The sequence below is a fragment of the Tenrec ecaudatus genome, chromosome 1 (genome assembly GCF_050624435.1).
Source record: "Tenrec ecaudatus isolate mTenEca1 chromosome 1, mTenEca1.hap1, whole genome shotgun sequence".
Taxonomy (NCBI): Eukaryota; Metazoa; Chordata; class Mammalia; order Afrosoricida; family Tenrecidae; genus Tenrec; species Tenrec ecaudatus.
Genome location: NC_134530.1, coordinates 234803862 through 234823912, shown reverse-complemented (window position 1 = coordinate 234823912; position 20051 = coordinate 234803862). Strand labels below are relative to the sequence as shown.

Below are 20051 nucleotides of genomic sequence, written 5' to 3'. Positions count from 1 at the left end.
CCTAACGCTGCCCCTGCATCCAAAAAATCACTGCTGTGGATTCCGATGAACAGTGACCTCACATTTTCCTCTGTCCTCTATAAGGTTTGGACAAGAGTCTCTGTGGTCTTTCTGTCATGGCGCCACAGACGGGTTCAAACTGGCAACCCCTTAGAGGTCAGCAGTCAAGTGTAAACCCTTTGTGCCACCAGGGAAGGCCTAACAAAAGATTTATGATGTGGTCCCTTTGAATAATGCAGAATTGTGATCTTGCAAAATATACCTTATTACTTAGAATGCCAGCACACCCATCTCCCACCGTCGCCAGGAACCAAACCCCAAGTTTACTTGTTTGTTTGCATCCAGAAGCAAAGTCCGGTGTTTCTCTTCCGCCTCCTGAAGCTGCAGCTGATATTCAGCTATTTCTTCCCTCAGCTTCTCCTCCTTTTTCACCTGGTCTTTGTGTACACAATCCAAACTCTCCTTCAATTCGCTGTTTTCTAGCATGAGGTCCTTCAACTGAATCTGAACAGGAAAGCAAAATTAAGAACGTGGACACAGATCTTTAGGAAATACTTAGTGGTAAGAAAAAATATTGTTTACAGACTAAACGAAATCTACATAGAATAGCACTGTAATTCTAAGAAACACATTCATTTAAAATTGTGGTATCTCCAGTGACACTATTATGTTCCAACCCAAAACTGACTCACCAAGGTCACACCCCCAGAGACCACAGACCCACTGAAATCCCTAGTTCAACTCAGCCACTCTGGGACCATATCCTCTTACACTGCCAGGTTCGAGCACTCAAGTACTTCCATTGCAACAATTAATTGACCCCATAAGCAGCATCACCCTTCAGAATTATTATTCATCATTTTCTTCCTTAACCAAGCTTAAGTTCCATGTTCTATCCTTAAGAGTTTTCTTCCAAATGCCCACAATTTCTGGTTGCTCTCTCCTACCACTGTGCAGGGCTGACAGAACCTCACACAGCTGCTTCTTGGGAAAACTTCTAGAAACCTCTAGAAAATACTCAGCAACACCACCCTGTAGTTCTTTTTCCTGTCCTACTCTTCAAAAGGACCATTTCACGGTTATCTCCTCATCTCAAACACAAACAATTCCACAACAAATAGACAAGTTTCCTGAACTCAGAGATCAACAGTGGTAGCCGGGGAGCTCATATTCCTATAATTGCCCTGACCCTACACTTCACCTTCTCCTTCCTTCCTGAAGCTTCTTGCTAAGACAGCACAGCCAATCCCTCCCTGGGAGATGAGTGTGTGGAGAGGACTCAATGCCTATAGGGCCACTGAGCTTCTACAAAGAACACTGGAAGAGTTGGGGAGCAGATAAGGGTGATGGTTGAATAACATGATGAACATAACTAATGACATTGAACTTGTATGTGAAGATCACTGGAGTGAAAAACATTTTTGTCACGTGTATATTTAACACAATAGACAAGATAAAATAAAGCTTAAGAAAAAGAAATAAAGATGCTAGAATCTAATTTCATATGTTGAGAACCCATGCCTCTTCTCTTCTCAAGGTGTGGATCTTCCAGTTACTTGACCTTCCTTCCTCTCTTGTCCCATTCATTACAGCCTCGCCGTCTACTTTCTACTGCATTATTCCTGTCAGCACAGAAACATATTCTAAAAAGTCCTTTCATGACCCACATCTGCTCAAGAATCGCCCCATTTCCTAGCTGGTCTTCAAAGTCAAGCTTATTTAAAACATTGCCTAGGCATGTTATTTCACTCTTCTCCCCAGACCCTTGCCCCAGCACCTTCTGAACTACCATTTCTGGGCATCACTGACCCCAAACTGAGCTGCTAAACCCAAGGGTATATTTCAGTTTTAATTTCAAATGACCCCGAAGAAGTCTTAATGGCTGCTGACCATCCCTTCCTTTCCAAGACAACCTCCACTCTAGACTTCTAGAGAATAACACTCTCCTGGTTTGCCTCAAAGTCTTGTGTTCTTGAATTATTCCTCCTCTTCTACCTCACAGGCTCAAGTGTCTCTATGCTACATCTTACATCCATCTGTATTTTCTTCCACTAACAGCTAGCTGCTATATATATATATACATACATACATATACACACACACATACACACACTCAACTAGCACAATAGCATTTCCATTCTACGTCTCTCGATACATTCCAGGCTAATGTATTTGATGACACATTTCAATCATCTTATTTTAATTCCTACCTCTCCAATCTTTGTTCATTTCCTTTTCTCTGTGGCTTCAATCATTTAGCTTCCATGCCAGTTTTTAAATTACAAAGTTCTTTCTAACAGCAGAGCGTTTATCACATTGCTCATTAGACCCTGCATGCTCCTCTCCTCTCTTCACCAAGCCTTGCGCTCTGGCTCATCCTGCAGGTGACCTTCTTTGACCATGCCATCTAAGTCAAGTTGCTCAATCTGTCCACACGGCCCATTCCTCACCCAAACCACATCTAAGAAACCTACCGGTACTTCTTGCCTTCAGGGCACTTACAAGTTTAAGATTATTTTAAACATTACCTATTTATTATGTGCCAAAACCAGAGCTGTCTTGTTCAACAGTCTAGCTCCTCAATCTGGAAGCATTGATTATTTATAGTTTGAATACATAGTCATTTCAAACCAACATAATCACATGTGGGGACCAAGGGTGAACATAAAGGTTTTCTCTTAGTAGAGTCTAAGTTGGAGCCTTAGTGACACAGCAGTTAAGCACTTGGCTGGGAACCAAAAAGTCTGCAGTTTGAACCCACCAGCTACATTAAAGAAAGGTGAAATCGTCTGATCCCATAGCCTTAGAAATACTGTGTGGCAGATCTACTCTGTCCTACAATGTTGCTGTGAGCAGCAATAAATTCTATGACTGCAGTTTAGTTTGGCATGTAGAGCCTAAGGAAGGAGTTTGGGGTGTACAGCCTAAGGAAGCCACTTGGGTCCACACAAAAAGGTTAGTGGTTAGAATCCACGCAGTAGTTTTACAGACCTCGCCATCTGTTCTTATAAATATTACAGCCTAGGAAAGTTCAAAGGGCAATTCTACAATGTCACATGGAGTCAATATGATTCAAAATCAACTTGGTAACAACTAATAACAACAAAGCCTAAGAATGAAATGCACATAACAACATATGGGGAATAGTCCCAGTCTCTCAGCACCAAACGAGATTTCTACAGATTTATCATTCAAATACCAATCACAGGAACTTCTGCCTAGGTAGAGCTCACCAGCTCGTCCAAGAAAAACAAAGTGGTCAGAAAATTTAGTCAACTGCTTAGATGAAATGACAAAGTTGTCTGTTGTAAATAAATTACTGTATTAAAATGAAATAGTGTACGACAAACACACACACACCAAAAAAAAAAAAAAAGGAGTACAGATTTCCCTGACTCCTTATCTAGGGAATTACAGATACAGTCTCAACACTCTGTTCACAGGGGACATCATCATGGCTATCTTTTATTCTGCCATTCTAAAAGTGCATGAGGACTTTGGGAGCTGGAAACGCTCACCACTCAATTAGGTTTAGCAGACAGGTTTCAGTTCTTCTGCCCATTCTGCCTGAGTGGCAGCCACGACTATGGGCAGTGTAACATGATGTCAGAGAAAAGGAACTTATGAATTAGCAGTGCATGTGACTGCAAGAGTCTCTGCGTGGTAAAAACGGTTAGTACTCACTTGAATGGTAGGAGGTTCGAATCCATCTAGAAGCACTTTGGAAGACAGGCCTGACAACATTCTTCTAAAACACCACTCACTGAAAACCCTAGCCAACAGAGTCCTACTCTGACACACATGGGATTGCCATAAGTCAGAACCGAGTCTGTGACAGCGTATGTGGTACGTAAATAGCCATGGGAACTAGCAGCCCACGTGCTATGTAGATTTGCCACATCAATCCGACCCTAAAATAGCACCCGCATGAGGTTGTCACTACATGTTACTGTGACTTCCCTTCTGCTATTATTTTAGTTCTTAGCATCTGTCAGTGCATCTGCCTCTAGCAAATTCTGGCTTCTGATCTGTGGCAAGCGAGGGTACCAGAGTCATAAAAACTGCTTCTAATATGAGTTACTATAATACCAGGGTCTCCTCAATGAAGAAATTCTTGGGCCCCATAACTGGAGTTTTCACTATTCAGAGGCCACTCATGATTCCTTCCTGCTCTTAACAGTGCTGGATGGTCGTGATTGCTCCCAAGTCCAATCTGAATATCAACTCTGGATTATTTTATTCAAAAGCCAAAAAAGTTGGTGCATTACTGATGCCATGTCAAACCGTAAGCAGTGAGTGTGCACACTGAATTATCAGAGTCCAATGAATCTACCAGAGAGGAACTTACTTTGATATTCTTGATTTCTTCCAGCACTAAGTTTAACTCTTCAGTGAGCCTGTTTTTCTCTCCTTCAGATTCTGCTTTGGCCACTGCAGTGTTCTGCACCACCTCCTGCATTTCCCTCTGCAGCTCCACTTCCTTCTCAGTCAATGTTTTGACCTGAAAAGTAATCTTTTTTTAGGATCTATTGATGGATGTCTGTTTTAATCAAATTAATCATCCTGATACAACATACTGACATTTACTTTCCTCTTAAAAAATTAAACGAAACTTGGTTTATCTTCAGTTTACTAATCCACTTAGCCAATGTTCTAAAAACTTACTGGTAAGCTTATCTTTTCTCTTCAGCAAAGACAGTAGCAGAAAACAGTAAAAAGAAAGGAATGATAAAGAGAAGTAATATTACTAAGTCTGGAAAGCCTGCATGGAGGTATTACACTACATGTAAACATCAGAGAATATTGTATAATGGAGCTTCTTAGATTTTTTATGTGTTCTTGGGTATCGGGTAATCCAAAATGTCAGACTTATCTACAAAGAACATGCCTGTGATTTGGAATTGTCCCTTGAAGGGGTAACAGCCTGAAATCCATCGTCTAATCATCTCTACAGTAACTGCCATCTCTTGCAAGCTCCATAAAAACCTGAAAATTTTTGAAAAGATGCACCTAGGATTAATTCTATTTCCTGAACACTCCCTTTTCCTTTTAATATTTGTCCAGGAAAAATTTTAAATTGAAGGAATTTACTTTCCTTTATCAGTAAGTAAGCACACTGGGCAAAACTTACTTTTTCTCTATTATGGAGCTTCCTGGTCACAGCTAACTGACTAGGAAATGCTGCACAAAGAGAGGAATGAAAGCATAAAGCCCCAAAAGAGAGGCCGGGTGTTTTCTTGGTTAAAATGGATAATTTTTTCATATTACCTTTCTCCTTCCTTAAAGGTAAAAAGATGGAGGAAGAGAAGAGCACTGGTGCTGCTATGGGTTAGACTTGGGACTGCTAACTGCAGTCTGCAATTCAAAAATCCACCAGCCACTCTGCAGAAGATGGGGCTGTCCTGTTCCTGTACAGATTTAGCCTCAGAAATCCAATACAGGGTTCACTATGTGTCATAACTGACTCAATAGCAGTGGGTTTGGTTTTGGTCTGGTATGCTCTCCATCAGGCATGGGTGGTTTGTGATCCACTGCTGACCCAAAGGGTGACCTGGGCAAATTGCTGCCATAAAGGTGAATAGTCTAAAGGCTTGCAGGTAAACAAGTGGACATCTAGCTCAGAAGCAACAAAGCCCATATGGAAGAAGCACACCAGTCTGGGTGATCATGAGGTGTTGAAGGATCAGGTATCAGGCATCATCAGAACAAAAAAACCTTATCATTGTGAATGATGGGGAGTGCGGAGTGGAGACCCAAAGCCCATCTGTAGGCCACTGGAGATGCCCTTACGGAAAAGTGGCGGGGAGGAGACAAGCCAGTCAGGGTGCAGTGTAGCAACAATGAAACATACAACTTTCCTCTAGTTCCTGAAAGCCCGCCCTCCTCCCCTCCCCGCCCCCCTCCCCGCACCACCCAATATCATGATCCCAATTCTATCTTACAAATCTGGCTAGACCAGGGCATGTACACTGGTACAGAGAGAAACTAGAAACACAGGGAATCCAGGGCGGATGATCCCTTCAGGACCAGTGGTGAGGGTGGTGATGCCAGGAGAGTGGAGAAAGGGTGGGGTCGAGAGGGGAAACCGATTACAAGGATCTACATATAACCTCGTCCCTGAGGGACAGACAACAGAAAAGTGGGTGAAGGGAGACAAAGGACAGTGTAAGATATGACAAAATAATAATTTATAAATTATCAAGAGTTCTTGAGGGAGGGGGGATGGGGAGGGAGGGGGGAAATGAGAAGCTGATGCCAGGGGCTTACGTGGAGAGCAAATGTTTTGAGAATGATGAGGGCAATGAATGTACAACTGTGCTTTACACAATTGATATATGTATGGATTGTGATAAGAGTTGTATGTGCCCCTAATAAAATGATTTTTTTTTAAAAAGGGTAATAGTCGTGGAACAATTCTACTCTGCAACAAAGAGAGTACTGTGAGTTGCGGGTCTGACAAAAACACATTCCATTCTGATCTACTGAAAGAAAAGGAAAAAGAATTCAGATCAAGATCTGTGCATATGCACCACCTTACCAATGTGGAGGTGCTACATGAGAGGCAAGTCAATCCATGAAGTATCTCATGTGAACATGTCATAAGAGTTGGTATTCAAGAGCAGACATAATGCTCCCACAAGGCCCCGTAAAGTTAAAGCCTACGCAGTTGGTCCAAAGTGACACACTCTCTAGGTCAGCGGTTCTCAACCTCTGGGTAGTGACCCCCTTGGGGGGTTGAACGACCCTTTCACAGGGGTCGCCCGATTCACTTACAGTTATGAAGTAGTAACGAAAATAATTTTATGATTGGGGAGGGGTGGGTGGGAGGCTCACCACAACATGAGTAACCGTATGAAAGGGTTGCAACATTAGGAAAGTTGCGAACCACTGCTCTATATGAAAATCTAATTCACATAGTAGGTCCTCTCCCCAGAACTAAGTCAATTAAATGTTAACGCGATTAAACAACCAAACACTCAGAGGCTTGGGTTTCTGGATTTGAAAGATTAGAAGCAGAACCTTGTCCTAAAGTTTTAGATTCATGGAACAGCTCAGTCAACTGGCAAAATATAGTTCATAAAACAATGTTCTACATTCTAGTTTGGTAAACTTGTGAGCTGCTATCTAATTATTGGTTTCCAGTTGCCAAGAACAAAAGAAAAAGAGAGAAAGGAAATCAAAGATTCAGAGAAGAAATCCATCTACATGACAAGAGTCTACACACACTAGGGCCTCATCTACCTTGAGGTCAGAACTAAATGGTGCTGGCTACCAATACCACTGTTCTAATTAGGGCCGCAATAGCTGGACCCTAATAGAGACTAACTGACATTCTGAGACTATGCACCTAGAAGACCTAAATGGTTAACAATTACCTTAAAATAAAGATGAAAAGGGAGCAGGGACACTAGATTAATATAAGCAGAACAACCAGAGTACAAGTTAGAATGTTCCCATGTTGGGGAGAATTTAACAACTGCCACTGAACAACTTTCATAGAAAGCTTTGAATGGGAACCTTAAACCGCTATGTAAGCCCTCACTCAATGTAAACAAAATATTAGTTTCAACAATTAAAAATGTAAAATTTTTTAAAGACATTTACCTTTTCTATAAAGGATATTTTTTCCATTTTCGTCAACTCAAGCTCCTTCTCAATATCCTTGTAAGAATTCTGCATTCTTTCTAAAGTGTCCTGCAGAGTGGCATTTTTGGATTGCAACACGTGGATCTTCTGCTCCAATTCTACCGTCCGACTTCCCAGTTCTGTTTTTTGCTTTTGCCAAAGTTGCTGTTCTTCTTCCATCTGGGACAGTTTAGAGGCTAACTGCTCCTGATTTTTTATTTGATTTTTTAGTATATTGATTTCTTCATGCTTCTCCTCAAGTGTCCGCTTGCCATCTTCTACTTCTTGAATGAGGCCATCCACAGTAGACTGCAAATTAATGTAATTATGCTTGGCCTCTTCAAAGCCTTTTAGCAATTGAGCCTTCTGGTGCTCAAGAGAATCCACCTCACTGCTCAGATTTTGTTCTTTGGACTTACATGTCTCCAGGTCAATACACAAAGCGGCGACTTTTTCATTTAGTTCTTTTAATTGTGTTTGAAGCGACTCCACTGCAACTTTAGATTCCTTTTCCATCTGTACATTTTCTTGTTCTTTTTCTTGTAGTAGATTTTTTAATGAAGAATTCAGTACTTCTAATTCAGATACTCGCCCTTGCTCAGTTTGTAACCCTTTTGAAAGGTTTTCTTTTTCTGATCTTACATTGACAAGATCTATTTCCAAATCCCTCAGATTTTGGGCCAGTTCTTCCATCTTTATGTTGAGACTCTCTACCTCAGCCTTGGAATTCTCAGCATCAAGAACAGCAAGCTCTTGTTTTTTCCCTGTAATTTCTAGTTCTCTTTCGAAGTTCTCTACTCTGCGCTTGAGCAAATCTGCATTGTGTTCGCTTTCTTTCAGTGTTTCTAACACGCGAAGCTGCTTCTTTGCCTCGGCTGCAATGCAGACTTTCAGCTTTTCAACGTTACTTCTCAGCTGGCAGATTTCCACTGCTGGAGAGCCCAGACCCTCTTCTTTGACCATCGAAACCCCTTGGTCATCACACATGGCTGCTACTTCATCATTAAGTTCCTTTAAATGTGTTTGAAGCATCTCCACTACAGTTTCAGATTCTTCCTTCATCTGTACTTTCTCTTGCTCCTTTTCTTCTAATAGGCTTTTAAGTGAAGAGACAAACGTGTCTAACTCAGACACTTGGCTCTGCGCGTCTTGTAGCTGTTGTGTCAGATTTTCTTTTTCAGACCTTAATGTGACAAGATCTAATTGCAAGCCTTTTGAGCTTCCAGTCATCTCTTCTATTTTTGCCTTCAGAGTCTCTACCTCGGCCTTGGAATTCTCAGCATCAAGAACAGCAAGCTCTTGTTTTCTCCCTGTAATTTCTAGTTCTCTTTCAAGGTTCTCTACTCTGCCCTTGAGCAAATCTGCACTGCGTTCGCTTTCCTTCAGTGTTTCTAACACGCGAAGCTGCTTCTTTTCGTCGGCCGCAATGCAGACGTGCAGCTTTTCTATGTTACTTCTCAGCTGACAGATTTCCTCTGCCGGAGAGCCCAGACCCTCTTCCTGGGCTGGACATATCTCTTGGTCTTCACACAAGGCTACGATTTTCGTGTTTACTTCCTTCAATTGTGTTTGAAGCAAATTTAAAGCGCTTTCGCAGTCTTCCTTCATCTGTACTTTCTCTTGCTCCTTTTCTTCTAATAGGCTTTTAAGTGAAAAGACAAACGTGTCTAACTCAGACATCTGACACTGTTTTTCTTGTAGCTCTTTTGTCAAATTTTCTTTTTCAGACCTTACTGTGGCAAGATCTAATTCTAAACTTTTCAAGCTTTCAGTCATCTCTTGTATTTCTGCTTTAAGAGTCTCTGCCTCAGTTTTGGAATTTTCAGCATCAAGACCGAGCCGTTGTCGAGCTTTCCCTGCAACTTCTAGTTCCCTTTCCAGATTCTCCACTCTGCCCTTGAGCAAATCGGTAATGTGCTCACTCTCCTTCAGTGTTTCCAAAACATGAAGCTGCTTCTTTTCATCTGCTGCCAGGTGGACTTTCAGCTTTTCAATGCTATTTCTCAGTTGACATCCTTCCTTTGTTGAAAAGTCCACGTTCTCGTCTTGGGCTGTACATGTCTCTTGGTTAGCACACAAGGCCATTATTTCCATATTTACTTCTTTCAACTGTGTCTGAAGCAACTCTACAGAAATCTTACATTCTTCTTTCGCCTGTATTTTCTCTAGTTCCTTTTCTTCGATGAGGCTCCTAAGTGACGAAACCAAGGGCTCAAATTCTAACACTTGATTTTGCTTTTCTTTTAGTTCTTTCGTCAGATTTTCTTTTTCAGACCTTATTGTGACAAGGTCTAATTCTAAACCTTTCAGTATTTCTGCCATCTCCTCTATTTTTGATTGGAAAGTCTCCACTTCTGCTTTGGAATTCTCAGCATCAAGAATAGCAAGCTCGTGGTTTTCTTCTGACATCTGCAACTCCCGTTCAAGATTCTCAACTTTATCCTTAAGGAAATCAGAATGACGCTCACTTTCTTTCAGTTTCTCTAAGACATGGAGTTGTTTCTTCTCATCGCCCTCAATTCGGACTTTCAGTTTCTCAATGCCACTTCTCAGCTGGTGCACTTCTTCTTGTGTCGAGTTCAGCCTCACTGCGATCTCACCTTTCTCCATTAATGCAGCCTCTAAGGCCTTAGAGTGGGTAACTTTTTCATCTTCGGACTGATTCAGTTTGTTCTGCAGGCTTTCTAAGTCCCTTACAAGCAAGTCTCTCTCTGTATTCAATAGTCCAACTTGGTTTTCCAGATCTCCTTTTACCAAAGAGAGTACCTGTGAATCCTGTTCCAGAGTACGCAATTGCACCTGGAGTTCAGCTTTCTCCTTTAACAGCCCATTCGCATTGGAGGATAGAGCCTGAAGCTGTGCTGCCTTCTCCTCGATCTCAGCCTCCACAACTTGAAGGCGATGCAGACATTCACCATTATGAGACTCAAGGTCTTGTATTTTTTCCTTCATCCTTTCAGACAGCTGGCGCAGTTTTTTGTTTTCTCTGGACATAATATCTATTTCTCCACGAAGCTGATTTCTCTCCATTGTGACAACAGAGAGTTCTTCTTCAAGAGAGGTGATAGCGTTCTGCTTGTTTTCATTGTCCTTTTCTGAACGCAGCTTCTCTGTCTGCAATGTTTCCAAGTTAGATTCCATGGAGAGGGCGTGATGCTCCATGCTAGCCTTCTCAGATTTCATTCTCTCAAGCTCATTTTCTACATAAAGAAATTTCTCTTTCCAGTTGTCATTCACCATGCCTACATTATCTTCAATAATTTCATCTGACACCTTATCAGTCATATCTAAATTAGAACTGAAGCCTTCCAACGTTTTTACTTTCTGAGATAACTCTGAGTTACCACAGGAGAAAAATTCCAATTTTTCTCTTAAATCTGATTTTTCTTTCTTAAGTTCCTCTACCACTTTTTCCAATTCTGTGCATGCTTCAATCTTGGTCGTTATTTGTACTTTCTGTAAATCAATTTGTGAAACTAATTCCTTTATTTCGTTTAGCAAAGCTTCAAGTTTTTTGTCACGCTCGTCTATGATACAAAGTAATTTCAAATTCTCGTTTGATGTCTCTTTTACCTGTAGTTGGAGATTCTGAATGGCTACCTGATTCTCTAGAAAATCTGCAGGCACTAAAGCACTAGAATAAGAGAGAGATGATTCAGAAATGCACTCTGAACTGTCCTGAGTTCTGTCTTGCACTGGAGTCAGACAGTTTGTTTCCAAAGACGGCTCCCTAGACAGTTCTCCAGTCTGTCTGATTGCATCAGTCTCGGTTATTTTCTCCGGCTCCAGACTAAGGTCCCGCTGAACGTCTTTTTCACAAATCTGATGAATGTCCTGCTTTGGTATTCTTTTAGTTTTTGGAGTATATTCTTTGATGTCACCGCTCTCAATTCCGCCTTGAATAGCCTATAAATAAAATAGCCAGACAGAATTAACAAAACTGATGGCAACAGCACAACTCATGTTAAAAGTTATTTAACCGTGGGGGGTGGATATTCTAAATCAATTGTGGCGATGACTGTACAAGTCTTCTTGATATGACTGAAATACTGGATTATGTGATATGTGGATTGAGAATAAAACTTTTAAAAAAAGATTAAAGGAGAAACAAAATAGAAAATAGGAAGCTTAATTATTACTTTATAGAAATTAGCTTCTCAAAAAAGAAAAGAAATTAGCTTCTCGCCCGAGCTAAACACATTCTCTTGATGATTCAAGTGACGATTTCCTCCACACTTTTTTCTGCATTCAGATCTATCTCAATTAAACTGTCAACATTCTTGGAGAAGGCATATATCACGGGCCAGATATATCAGGAAGATAGGCCATTGACCTTACCATCTAAATTACAAGCCATCTAAATTTGATTGCTCTAATCTTGCTAGGAGTATTCTAAATAGCATCCCCCAACCCCAACTTAAAATTTTCCTATATGATTATCAAATAAAAAGCAAACAAATTTCACACAAAATGTTCCCTCTCCATCTTAAGCATTTATTGTATACATTCTAAGAAAAAGTTTCATGACCAGATTCCTAGTCCAAGGAATGAACCTAGCACTTGCAAGCAATGTGTCTTGGAGATTCACTGGTTCCTCATCTGCACAATGAAGATTCCCAGGTGCTACTATTACTACTCCCACCTCCACTGCTTGCCTTCCATACATAACAGAAGACAACAAAGGGTATCAAGTGACATGCCTATACCACACTGCATTTATTATTATGCTGATTGATGAATAAAAAATGTCAAAATTAGTCAATAACTACTTATTAAAGAAATTACTGTTTAAATAACAAACCATCTACTTGTATCACTGCAAATTAAGAGAGGAACTTTGGTTATATGAGAATCTTCCACATCTATTTCATGACTATTATTCTGTAACATTAAAAAGTGTCCGAAGCAGCATGTGAGGTTAAATTCTACCTCACCCTGTAATTCAAATCCAATACTTAACTGTGCTTTATAATTCAGAGAACAAGCACATACACATCCTAAAGAGGACCTCTGTCTGACTCTATACTCTAATTTTCTGCAGGAGACTTTAAAACCATCTCTAATAATTTTCCATGTAATAAATAGTATGGAGTCTCTGGGTCACACAACCTCGTCTACTAATCAAAAGGAGGTTCTAATCCACCCAGAAGCACCTTGGAAAAAATGCTGAAATATGAGCCCTTTAAAATGCTATGGAGCACAGTTTTACTCGGACACACTCAGCGGTGCCAGAAGTCAGCTATGAGTGAACATGATGAGCCATGTGGTTAAGCACGGAACAATTACCAGGCCAGAGGCACCGAGGAAAACAGGTGTGCCAAATCTGCTTCCAAAAGGTCTCGCAAACCTCAGAATAGGTCTACTCTACATACATGGGGTTGCCTTGACTAAAAATCAACTTGCTTGCAATTAACAATCACAAGTCAAACCAACGAAGTGTCCCCAAATAAGGCATACTCATTTTCTAAAAGTTCTATTCATTCTGAATCAGAGCAGGTATATAATTTAGTTATTTCATGAACCCTAAAAATCTTAACTGAAATATCGTTTGCAATTCAGCAAACATGTACTCTAAGTATAAATTATGTAACTAGTGGGAAATAGCATGCAAATCTCATGTACTTACATCTTCTAAGTCAGTGCCAAGCAAAGACCGTGAACTTAAGTCCAGACCTTGTAGCTGGAGTCGTGCGACTTCTAGCTCGAGTGACAGGTGTGCAGTCTGCTTTTTTTCCGCTGCCAACTGGGACTCCATTTCCACTGTCACGCTTTTCAGCTTCCGTTCCCACTGTTCACTTTCTGACATATACTGCTTTCGAAGGCAATCAAGCTCTTTCCTTTCAAAACTTAGCAACTGTTCAAGCTCTTGGATTTCTTTATTTTTCATAGTGCCTTGACTTTCCACTTCCTGCTCCAACTTCTTGAGGGCCTGAAGGTACATCTGACAAAGAGTCTCAAGGTCTCCAACACTCGTCACAGGGGCAGAGGGAATGTCTTCCTTGTTCTGAGTGCCCTCCTGCAGGCTGCTACAGGCTATCTCATGCGAATCAGACTGCTTCGCGGAAACACTGTCTTCCAAATTTTTCAAAGGAGATATTTCTCCTGTCTGTTCCAAAAGATCTTTGCAAAAAGAGAATTCCCCAAAACTTTTAAGAATAGAGTTATCAGTCACACCAGAGAATGACAGTGACAGAATACGTCCCTCCTCAGTCACATCCTTTGCCATGTCATCTTGTAAGTTTCTCAGATTCATTGACAAGATTGAATTTTCTGCCTTTAATGTGTCAACATAGGACTGAAGTTCTGACATCTTTGAACTCATGTGATGGTGCTGCTCGTATAAGATTTTGTGTTCACTTTGTAAAGATGAGAATTTCTCCTGTAATTCAACAAAATGCATTTGAACTTCTTTGCTTGACAGTGTCAAGTGCTCCTGGAAATTGCTGTCATCCAAAGGACTCAATGACAGAGGATTCTGCTCATCTTGCTGTTCACCAAAATCCCCTTCTGGCATCGGTTTCACTAACTCACGTTGGAGACCATTTTCATCGTTTAATATTTTAACATCATTTACTAGTTTCTCTGCTTCTGTTGCTCTGCTGGTCACTGTGAGAGATGCTGATCTTGAGTCGTTCTGATCAGATGTTAGGTCACACTTTTCCACCTGTGATATTGCACACATTTTCTCTAGCTCACTCAGCGTGGTCATTACTGTTTGTAAAGAAGATGGGAGATGTGTGGAGTCATCTTGACTGGCAGACAACTCAGGAAGCACTGATATATATTTTTCTTCATTGTCTACTTCGCAATCTTTAAAATCACTAATTTCTTGTGTTTGAGTGTCTTGTTTCAAATTTCCTGCTTCCAATTCTCTTCTAATCCTGTGTAATTCTTGCTGCAGACATGCCTTCCCCTTCTCACTTTCCTCAAGTTTTAATTCCATGTTTCTTATCACAGTTTCCAACTCTCTTAAGTGTGCATTATAACTGTCTAGAGACATGCCTTCCATATCAAGCTCCATCTGACATTCAGCATTGTATTTATCTATCACACACTGTCGTTCTCTCACAGCATTGCTGACTGGTGCCAATTCTAGATTTTGATATTGGGGCTCAGTCTTTAATTTCATCAAACTCTCCTTTTCTTCCAGTAAGACATCAATTTCCTTTTGCATCTGCCTTTGATTTTCTTTTAAAGTCATAATTTCCTGCCTTAAATCATCAGCCACACCTTTGGAATTCTGTTGGATATCTGTCATCTCAGATCTCCAATCATGCTGCACAGTCTCCAACTCCACCATTAAACTCTGTTTTCCTTCTTCAGCTACCGCTAATTTTGCTGCTAGCGCTTGGTGTTCCCTTGAAAACGTCTCCTTGAGCTGTTCTAACTCATTCTTTCTGGTTTCACAAAGACTAGTACATTCATTCAGCAAACATTCTAATCTAGAGTTCTTCTGTTGTACTGCTTCGTAGTTTTCTTTAAGACCCTCAAATGCACTTTCTGCTTCTTCACATCTGTGTAGTAAAGTAAGTTTCTCCTGTTTGTACTGATCAGATCTCTCTGAAAAGCTTCTCTCTCTTTCTTCAGCACCCTTGGAAAGATGCTCACTTTTTTGGAGCAAGTTCTTTCTCTCTTGGTCTAAGGCGGCATTCATTTCCTTCAGACTCTCGTTTTCTTGGGTTAGTTCTTCAATTTCTTGTTTACTTAGAGAAAGGAGAGAACCCATTTCTTTCTTCTCTGAGTTCAAGGTTTCAGACAAAAGTTGTTGCTCCCTTAGAGAGTCTTCAAGTAGACCACTGCTGTCTTTTAATTTCTGATACTCTGCTTGCTGAATCTCCAATTTTTCACTCAAAAGTTGCAGCTCCTTCTCCTTGTCTTCAAGAGCAATTAAAGTTTCAGCAATAACATTTTGATGAACAGAAGTGTCTTCTTGTAACTTATTAATGTGCTTATTTGTCTCAGCCACAAAATTTTTATGCATCTGTTCTGCTTTAATGAGATTTTCTTCCATTTCTCCTTTGATTTGCACCAACTCTTCACATTGCTTCTGCAGATCTGAGGTCATCTGTTTTTGGCATTCTAATGAATCCTCAAGAGAAGCGACTCTGTTTTGTGATACAGCACAGTCTGTGGAGCTTTGGTCTGCTTGTGGATGGCACCTGGTGCTTTCTAAAGGCATGCTTTCTGGTTCGCCAACTGTCTTTGAAAGGGCGCTGTTCACTGCAGCCTGCTGCACAGAAGCTGAAAGACTATTGCGATGCTCCTCGTTTATCTCAGGAGAAGGATCTTTGGATCTTGGGAGCGCTCTGAAGTTCTCAAATTCAGCATGCAAGTCTTGGTAACGTTGCTCTTTGTCCATTAGTTCATGTGACAGTAACCGAAGTTTATGTTCTAGATCTTCAACTTGTTCAGTAAGCTTAGAAGTTTTCAAACACAAATTTTCTCTTTCCTTCTCATGTTTCTGCTCTGAGAGCTTGGCTTTCTGCTGGAGTTCTGTATAAGCTAGTTTCTGGGCTTCCATTTCCACACTCTTACTATCAACCACACTGTGGAGGCTTCTGACCTCAGCACTTAGGTTTTCTCTTTCCATTTCCATTGTTTTCACTCTCTCATTGTATTCGTGATTTTTTATTTGCTGAGTCTTCAAGCAAGTTTCCAAGTGATTAATTTTGCCCTGTAATGTTTCCTTTTCTGATTCTATCTGATTTAAAAGATGTTCTCTTTCACTTTTCCAATGAGCAAACAGAGTTTTCTCCTCTTTCAATTCTGCACATTCCTTCGTCTGCAACTCCAGAGCAGTCAACAAAGCCCGAGACTCGTTATCGGCGGTGCTCAGCTTTTCATTCAGTTGCTCAATGTGATGCTCCCTTTTCTTCAAAAGGTCTTGCGAACAATCTCGTTGCTTCTCCAGATCAGCCAGGGCAAGTTTCAGTTTCTCTAAAGTACAGGAGTTGTCTTGTTGATTTATTTTTTCTTGAAGATCTCTTACTACTATTTCCTGAGAAGCATTCTTGGCTAAGGAAGGGGGAAAAATAACAATAATGCTTTAGTATTTATTCTACAAGAATCCTAAACTCTAAAACATGTTCTACGATAAAATGGCATTGTTACCAGGGTATTTTTCTAAAAAGTAGATTGCCTAGTAATCATCTAAGCTTCTGGGGAAGTGGTCGACTACTATCTACAACATCAACAGTTCAAACTCCACCAGCTGCTCTGCAGAAAAGGAGGCTATCTGTTCCCATAAGTCAGTATAAAGGTGTATTGACTTAGAACCCTGTACAGAATCTCTATGAACCAGAATCAACTTGATGGCAGTGGGTAGGAGGGTGGATATGTATAGATAAATGAGAAAAATGGAATTTTGGTGGATGGTTATTCATTCCAAGAAGCTTAATTACCTACAACATGAAAAAATCCAATTATCTTATCATTCTATTTTCCACAAACCTTTGGAAGCTCCCTGATAAAGTACCAAACATTGTCTAAGAATATGAGAATCAAGCACAAACTTTTTCCAACTGAACCACCATCTTATTTTCTACCAGTAGCTCATCTCTTCCCAATGATCCCTCCTATTCAAGAATAACTACAAATAGTTTCATTAAACCAGTATTAAAAAAGGCTCACAAGCATCAAGTGTCTTTCTTAAGGGAGAAGCTCAGAAGATAAAAGTAACTTGCATTATAATCTCAAGTGTTCCATTGTAGAAAATAATACATGTTTAATGTCCTAATCTCAGTTTAAAACATATCTTAGGAAAATTAGAATGAAATAATAGTTATATCAAAGTGTAAGACATATTTCACAAATTAGTCAAAGGAAATGTTAGATATGCAAATTATGCCACAGAAGATAATTAAGCAAAGGCACATGTCACAACTTAATATTGTGAAAATATGGATACTACTACATGCAATCTATAGAGATACTGTAATGCTGATCCAAATCACAACATTGTTTAATAAAATGGAAAAACCAACAGGGGAGAACTGTTCTATAAAGACTGTAAATCTTTATAGGAATAGAAAGCTTTATCTTTCTATCAGCAGCTCAACACTTACTGAACAGCAGCACAAGAGCTCTGCATTAAAGTAATAGCAACCTAAAGTGCGTATGTTGTTACATGGACAGCTATGTATGATCTATATGTATGGGGGACATGCATGTGCACAAAGTACAGTTGTGGACGTTTGTGTACATGTATTGGTATTTCATATAGAAATGCTATTCTATTCATTACATTATTACATAGTACTTAGGGGCACACCCAAAAAAACAACTTTATATGGGACTAAGTTATAGGCTTGAAGCCTAAGGCCCATATTCTCAAAGTACATTTAGGTCAATTGGTTTAACACAGTTCACAAAGATGATATTCTACAACCAAACTTGATGAATAGTGTCTGAGGTCTTTAAAAATTGTTAGTGGCCATCTTACCAACTAATATGCAATTGTCTATTCTCATCTGGGACAAAGAGAGTGAATGAACCCCACACAAACCACCACCTATTCTGGTCTAACACCAGAAGAACTAGGCGGTGCCTGACTAGCACTGTTGACAGCTGTGGTCAGGGACACAATGAAAGATTTCAGTTGGGATGTGAGAGAAACCCAAAACAAAAGGTAGATTGATAAAAAAAGACCAAACTTAATAGACTAAGAGTAACTAGAGGTACCCCAAGACCATCTCCCTACAGCAGGCACCCTGCTAACTGAAGCTACTCTCAGAAGTCATCTCTTTACCAAATACTACCTATCAAACAAATAAGACCTGTGAGGTGTGCCTTACAACAATCAATTATATGAGATAAATGGGCAACTTCTGCTCAAAAATAAAGCTAAGAAGGCAAGGATACTGGAGGTTAGAAACAGGAAAGCCAAGGCAGAAATAAGGAGAATGCTGACACATTAGGGAGTAAGCAAACAATGTCACAACACAATATACGAAGGAATTGCTGAATGGGGAATGAATTTGCTCTGCACACTTTCACTGAAAACCCAATAAAATGCTACTGTTGTTTTTTAAGACATGTGCTGCAAACAGATATGAAACTAATGTTAGATTCCTTTAGTGCATATACCAAAATTCTTTGGCTTTAAAATAAGACAATAAAATCATTCAATCAAGTAAGCCACCAAAAAACAAGTGATGAAGAGCTTAGAGAACATGCATTAACATAGGCTTGTGTCTTCTATCATAGAAATGGTAATGAGTGAAGAGGTAATGAGCAGTCTGGATGCAACCAACAAACACACACGAAGAGTAATTACTCTCAGGAAGGAAATGGCATTGATGGTTTAGATTTTGGTGTAGCAAACATTTACCCTCTGGCTTCAAAGTTCTGAACGCCAGGCATTTGGGAACTCACTATGTTCCAATAAAATGCTATCCAGTATTGCTCTGGACACTAAACTCAGACTCCACATCAGACGTAGACATCTTTCTGGGTGACAATACTGAAAATTCAAAGATTCACTAATATGCCAAAGTCCCCCACCATGTCTTGTGGGAACATTAGCTTTGAGAAATAACTATAAAACACGTAAGTTTACCTTTCATTTCTTCTGCAAACTTCTGGCTTTGATTTAAATTCTCCTTGGTCTTCTTGAGTTCATCCTCCAGGTGGCAGAGTTCTCGGGCCCTTTGCTCAGATTGATTCTTAAGAAGGTGGCTTTCCTTCTTCATTTCCTAAAATAAACACAGAGTTGGTTACTGACAAAGAAAATGCTCAAACAAGTTAGGGCTTCTGTCATAGTGAGGATCCCTCATGGAATTGTTTGTACATCTCACTAGGGGAAAAATCAATTTCACTTTGAGTACTTGACGAAATCAGAAATACTTAATACTATGTGCAGAAACTAAACTAAAAACTAAATACTATATGCAGAAACCAGAGCAAATCTGTTAATTTTTTTCCTAAGAAACACATTTCTTTGAACTTTCTGACTTTGTGTGTTAAATAGTAAGCACATATGGAAAATCCTATTTACAAGATCCTCAGAGGGAAGACACATGTTTCCATCACATCTTAATGATTAAGTACATCTTTGCAAAGATTTGAAGTGTTTATTTAACAAAATATTCATGTCACAAATTTGTGCTTTCCCCATGCCTTTCCAGGTGAAAGTATCGTCAGCAAAGGTTTAACAGGAAAATAAGGTACTGTGTCAGGTACTGTGCTGGGCATTCTGAAAGATGCAAACAGAAAACAGCGTCCCTGCCCTCAAGGTAGGTATCCCCAGCCCCTGCAGTGGGGTCAACTATAGTATCAGAAATGCAGTGTAAACACATCAAAACAATAACGACAAAAACTGTTGGCAGGGAGTAGCTTCTGAGCCACTCTGCTCCTAGCGACTCAGGAAGTGGATGGGTGTAAGAGACTGTCAGCACTACTTAAAACAAGAAGCACAGAGAACAGAA

At 40.1% G+C, this 20051-nt stretch overlaps 1 protein-coding gene across 1 annotated transcript in view; it reads right to left on the bottom strand.

Annotated features, from left to right (window-relative positions):
* CENPF (centromere protein F) overlaps positions 1 to 20051 on the bottom strand; it is a 75870-nt gene that overhangs the window by 15598 nt on the left and 40221 nt on the right. Inside the window, exons 11-15 of the mRNA XM_075530343.1 lie at positions 19184 to 19319; positions 13253 to 16641; positions 7606 to 11532; positions 4349 to 4501; positions 328 to 504 (exon numbers count right to left, since the gene is read on the bottom strand). Coding sequence (XP_075386458.1) covers positions 328 to 504; positions 4349 to 4501; positions 7606 to 11532; positions 13253 to 16641; positions 19184 to 19319 — 7782 coding nt within the window. The remainder of the gene's footprint in view (positions 1 to 327; positions 505 to 4348; positions 4502 to 7605; positions 11533 to 13252; positions 16642 to 19183; positions 19320 to 20051) is intronic.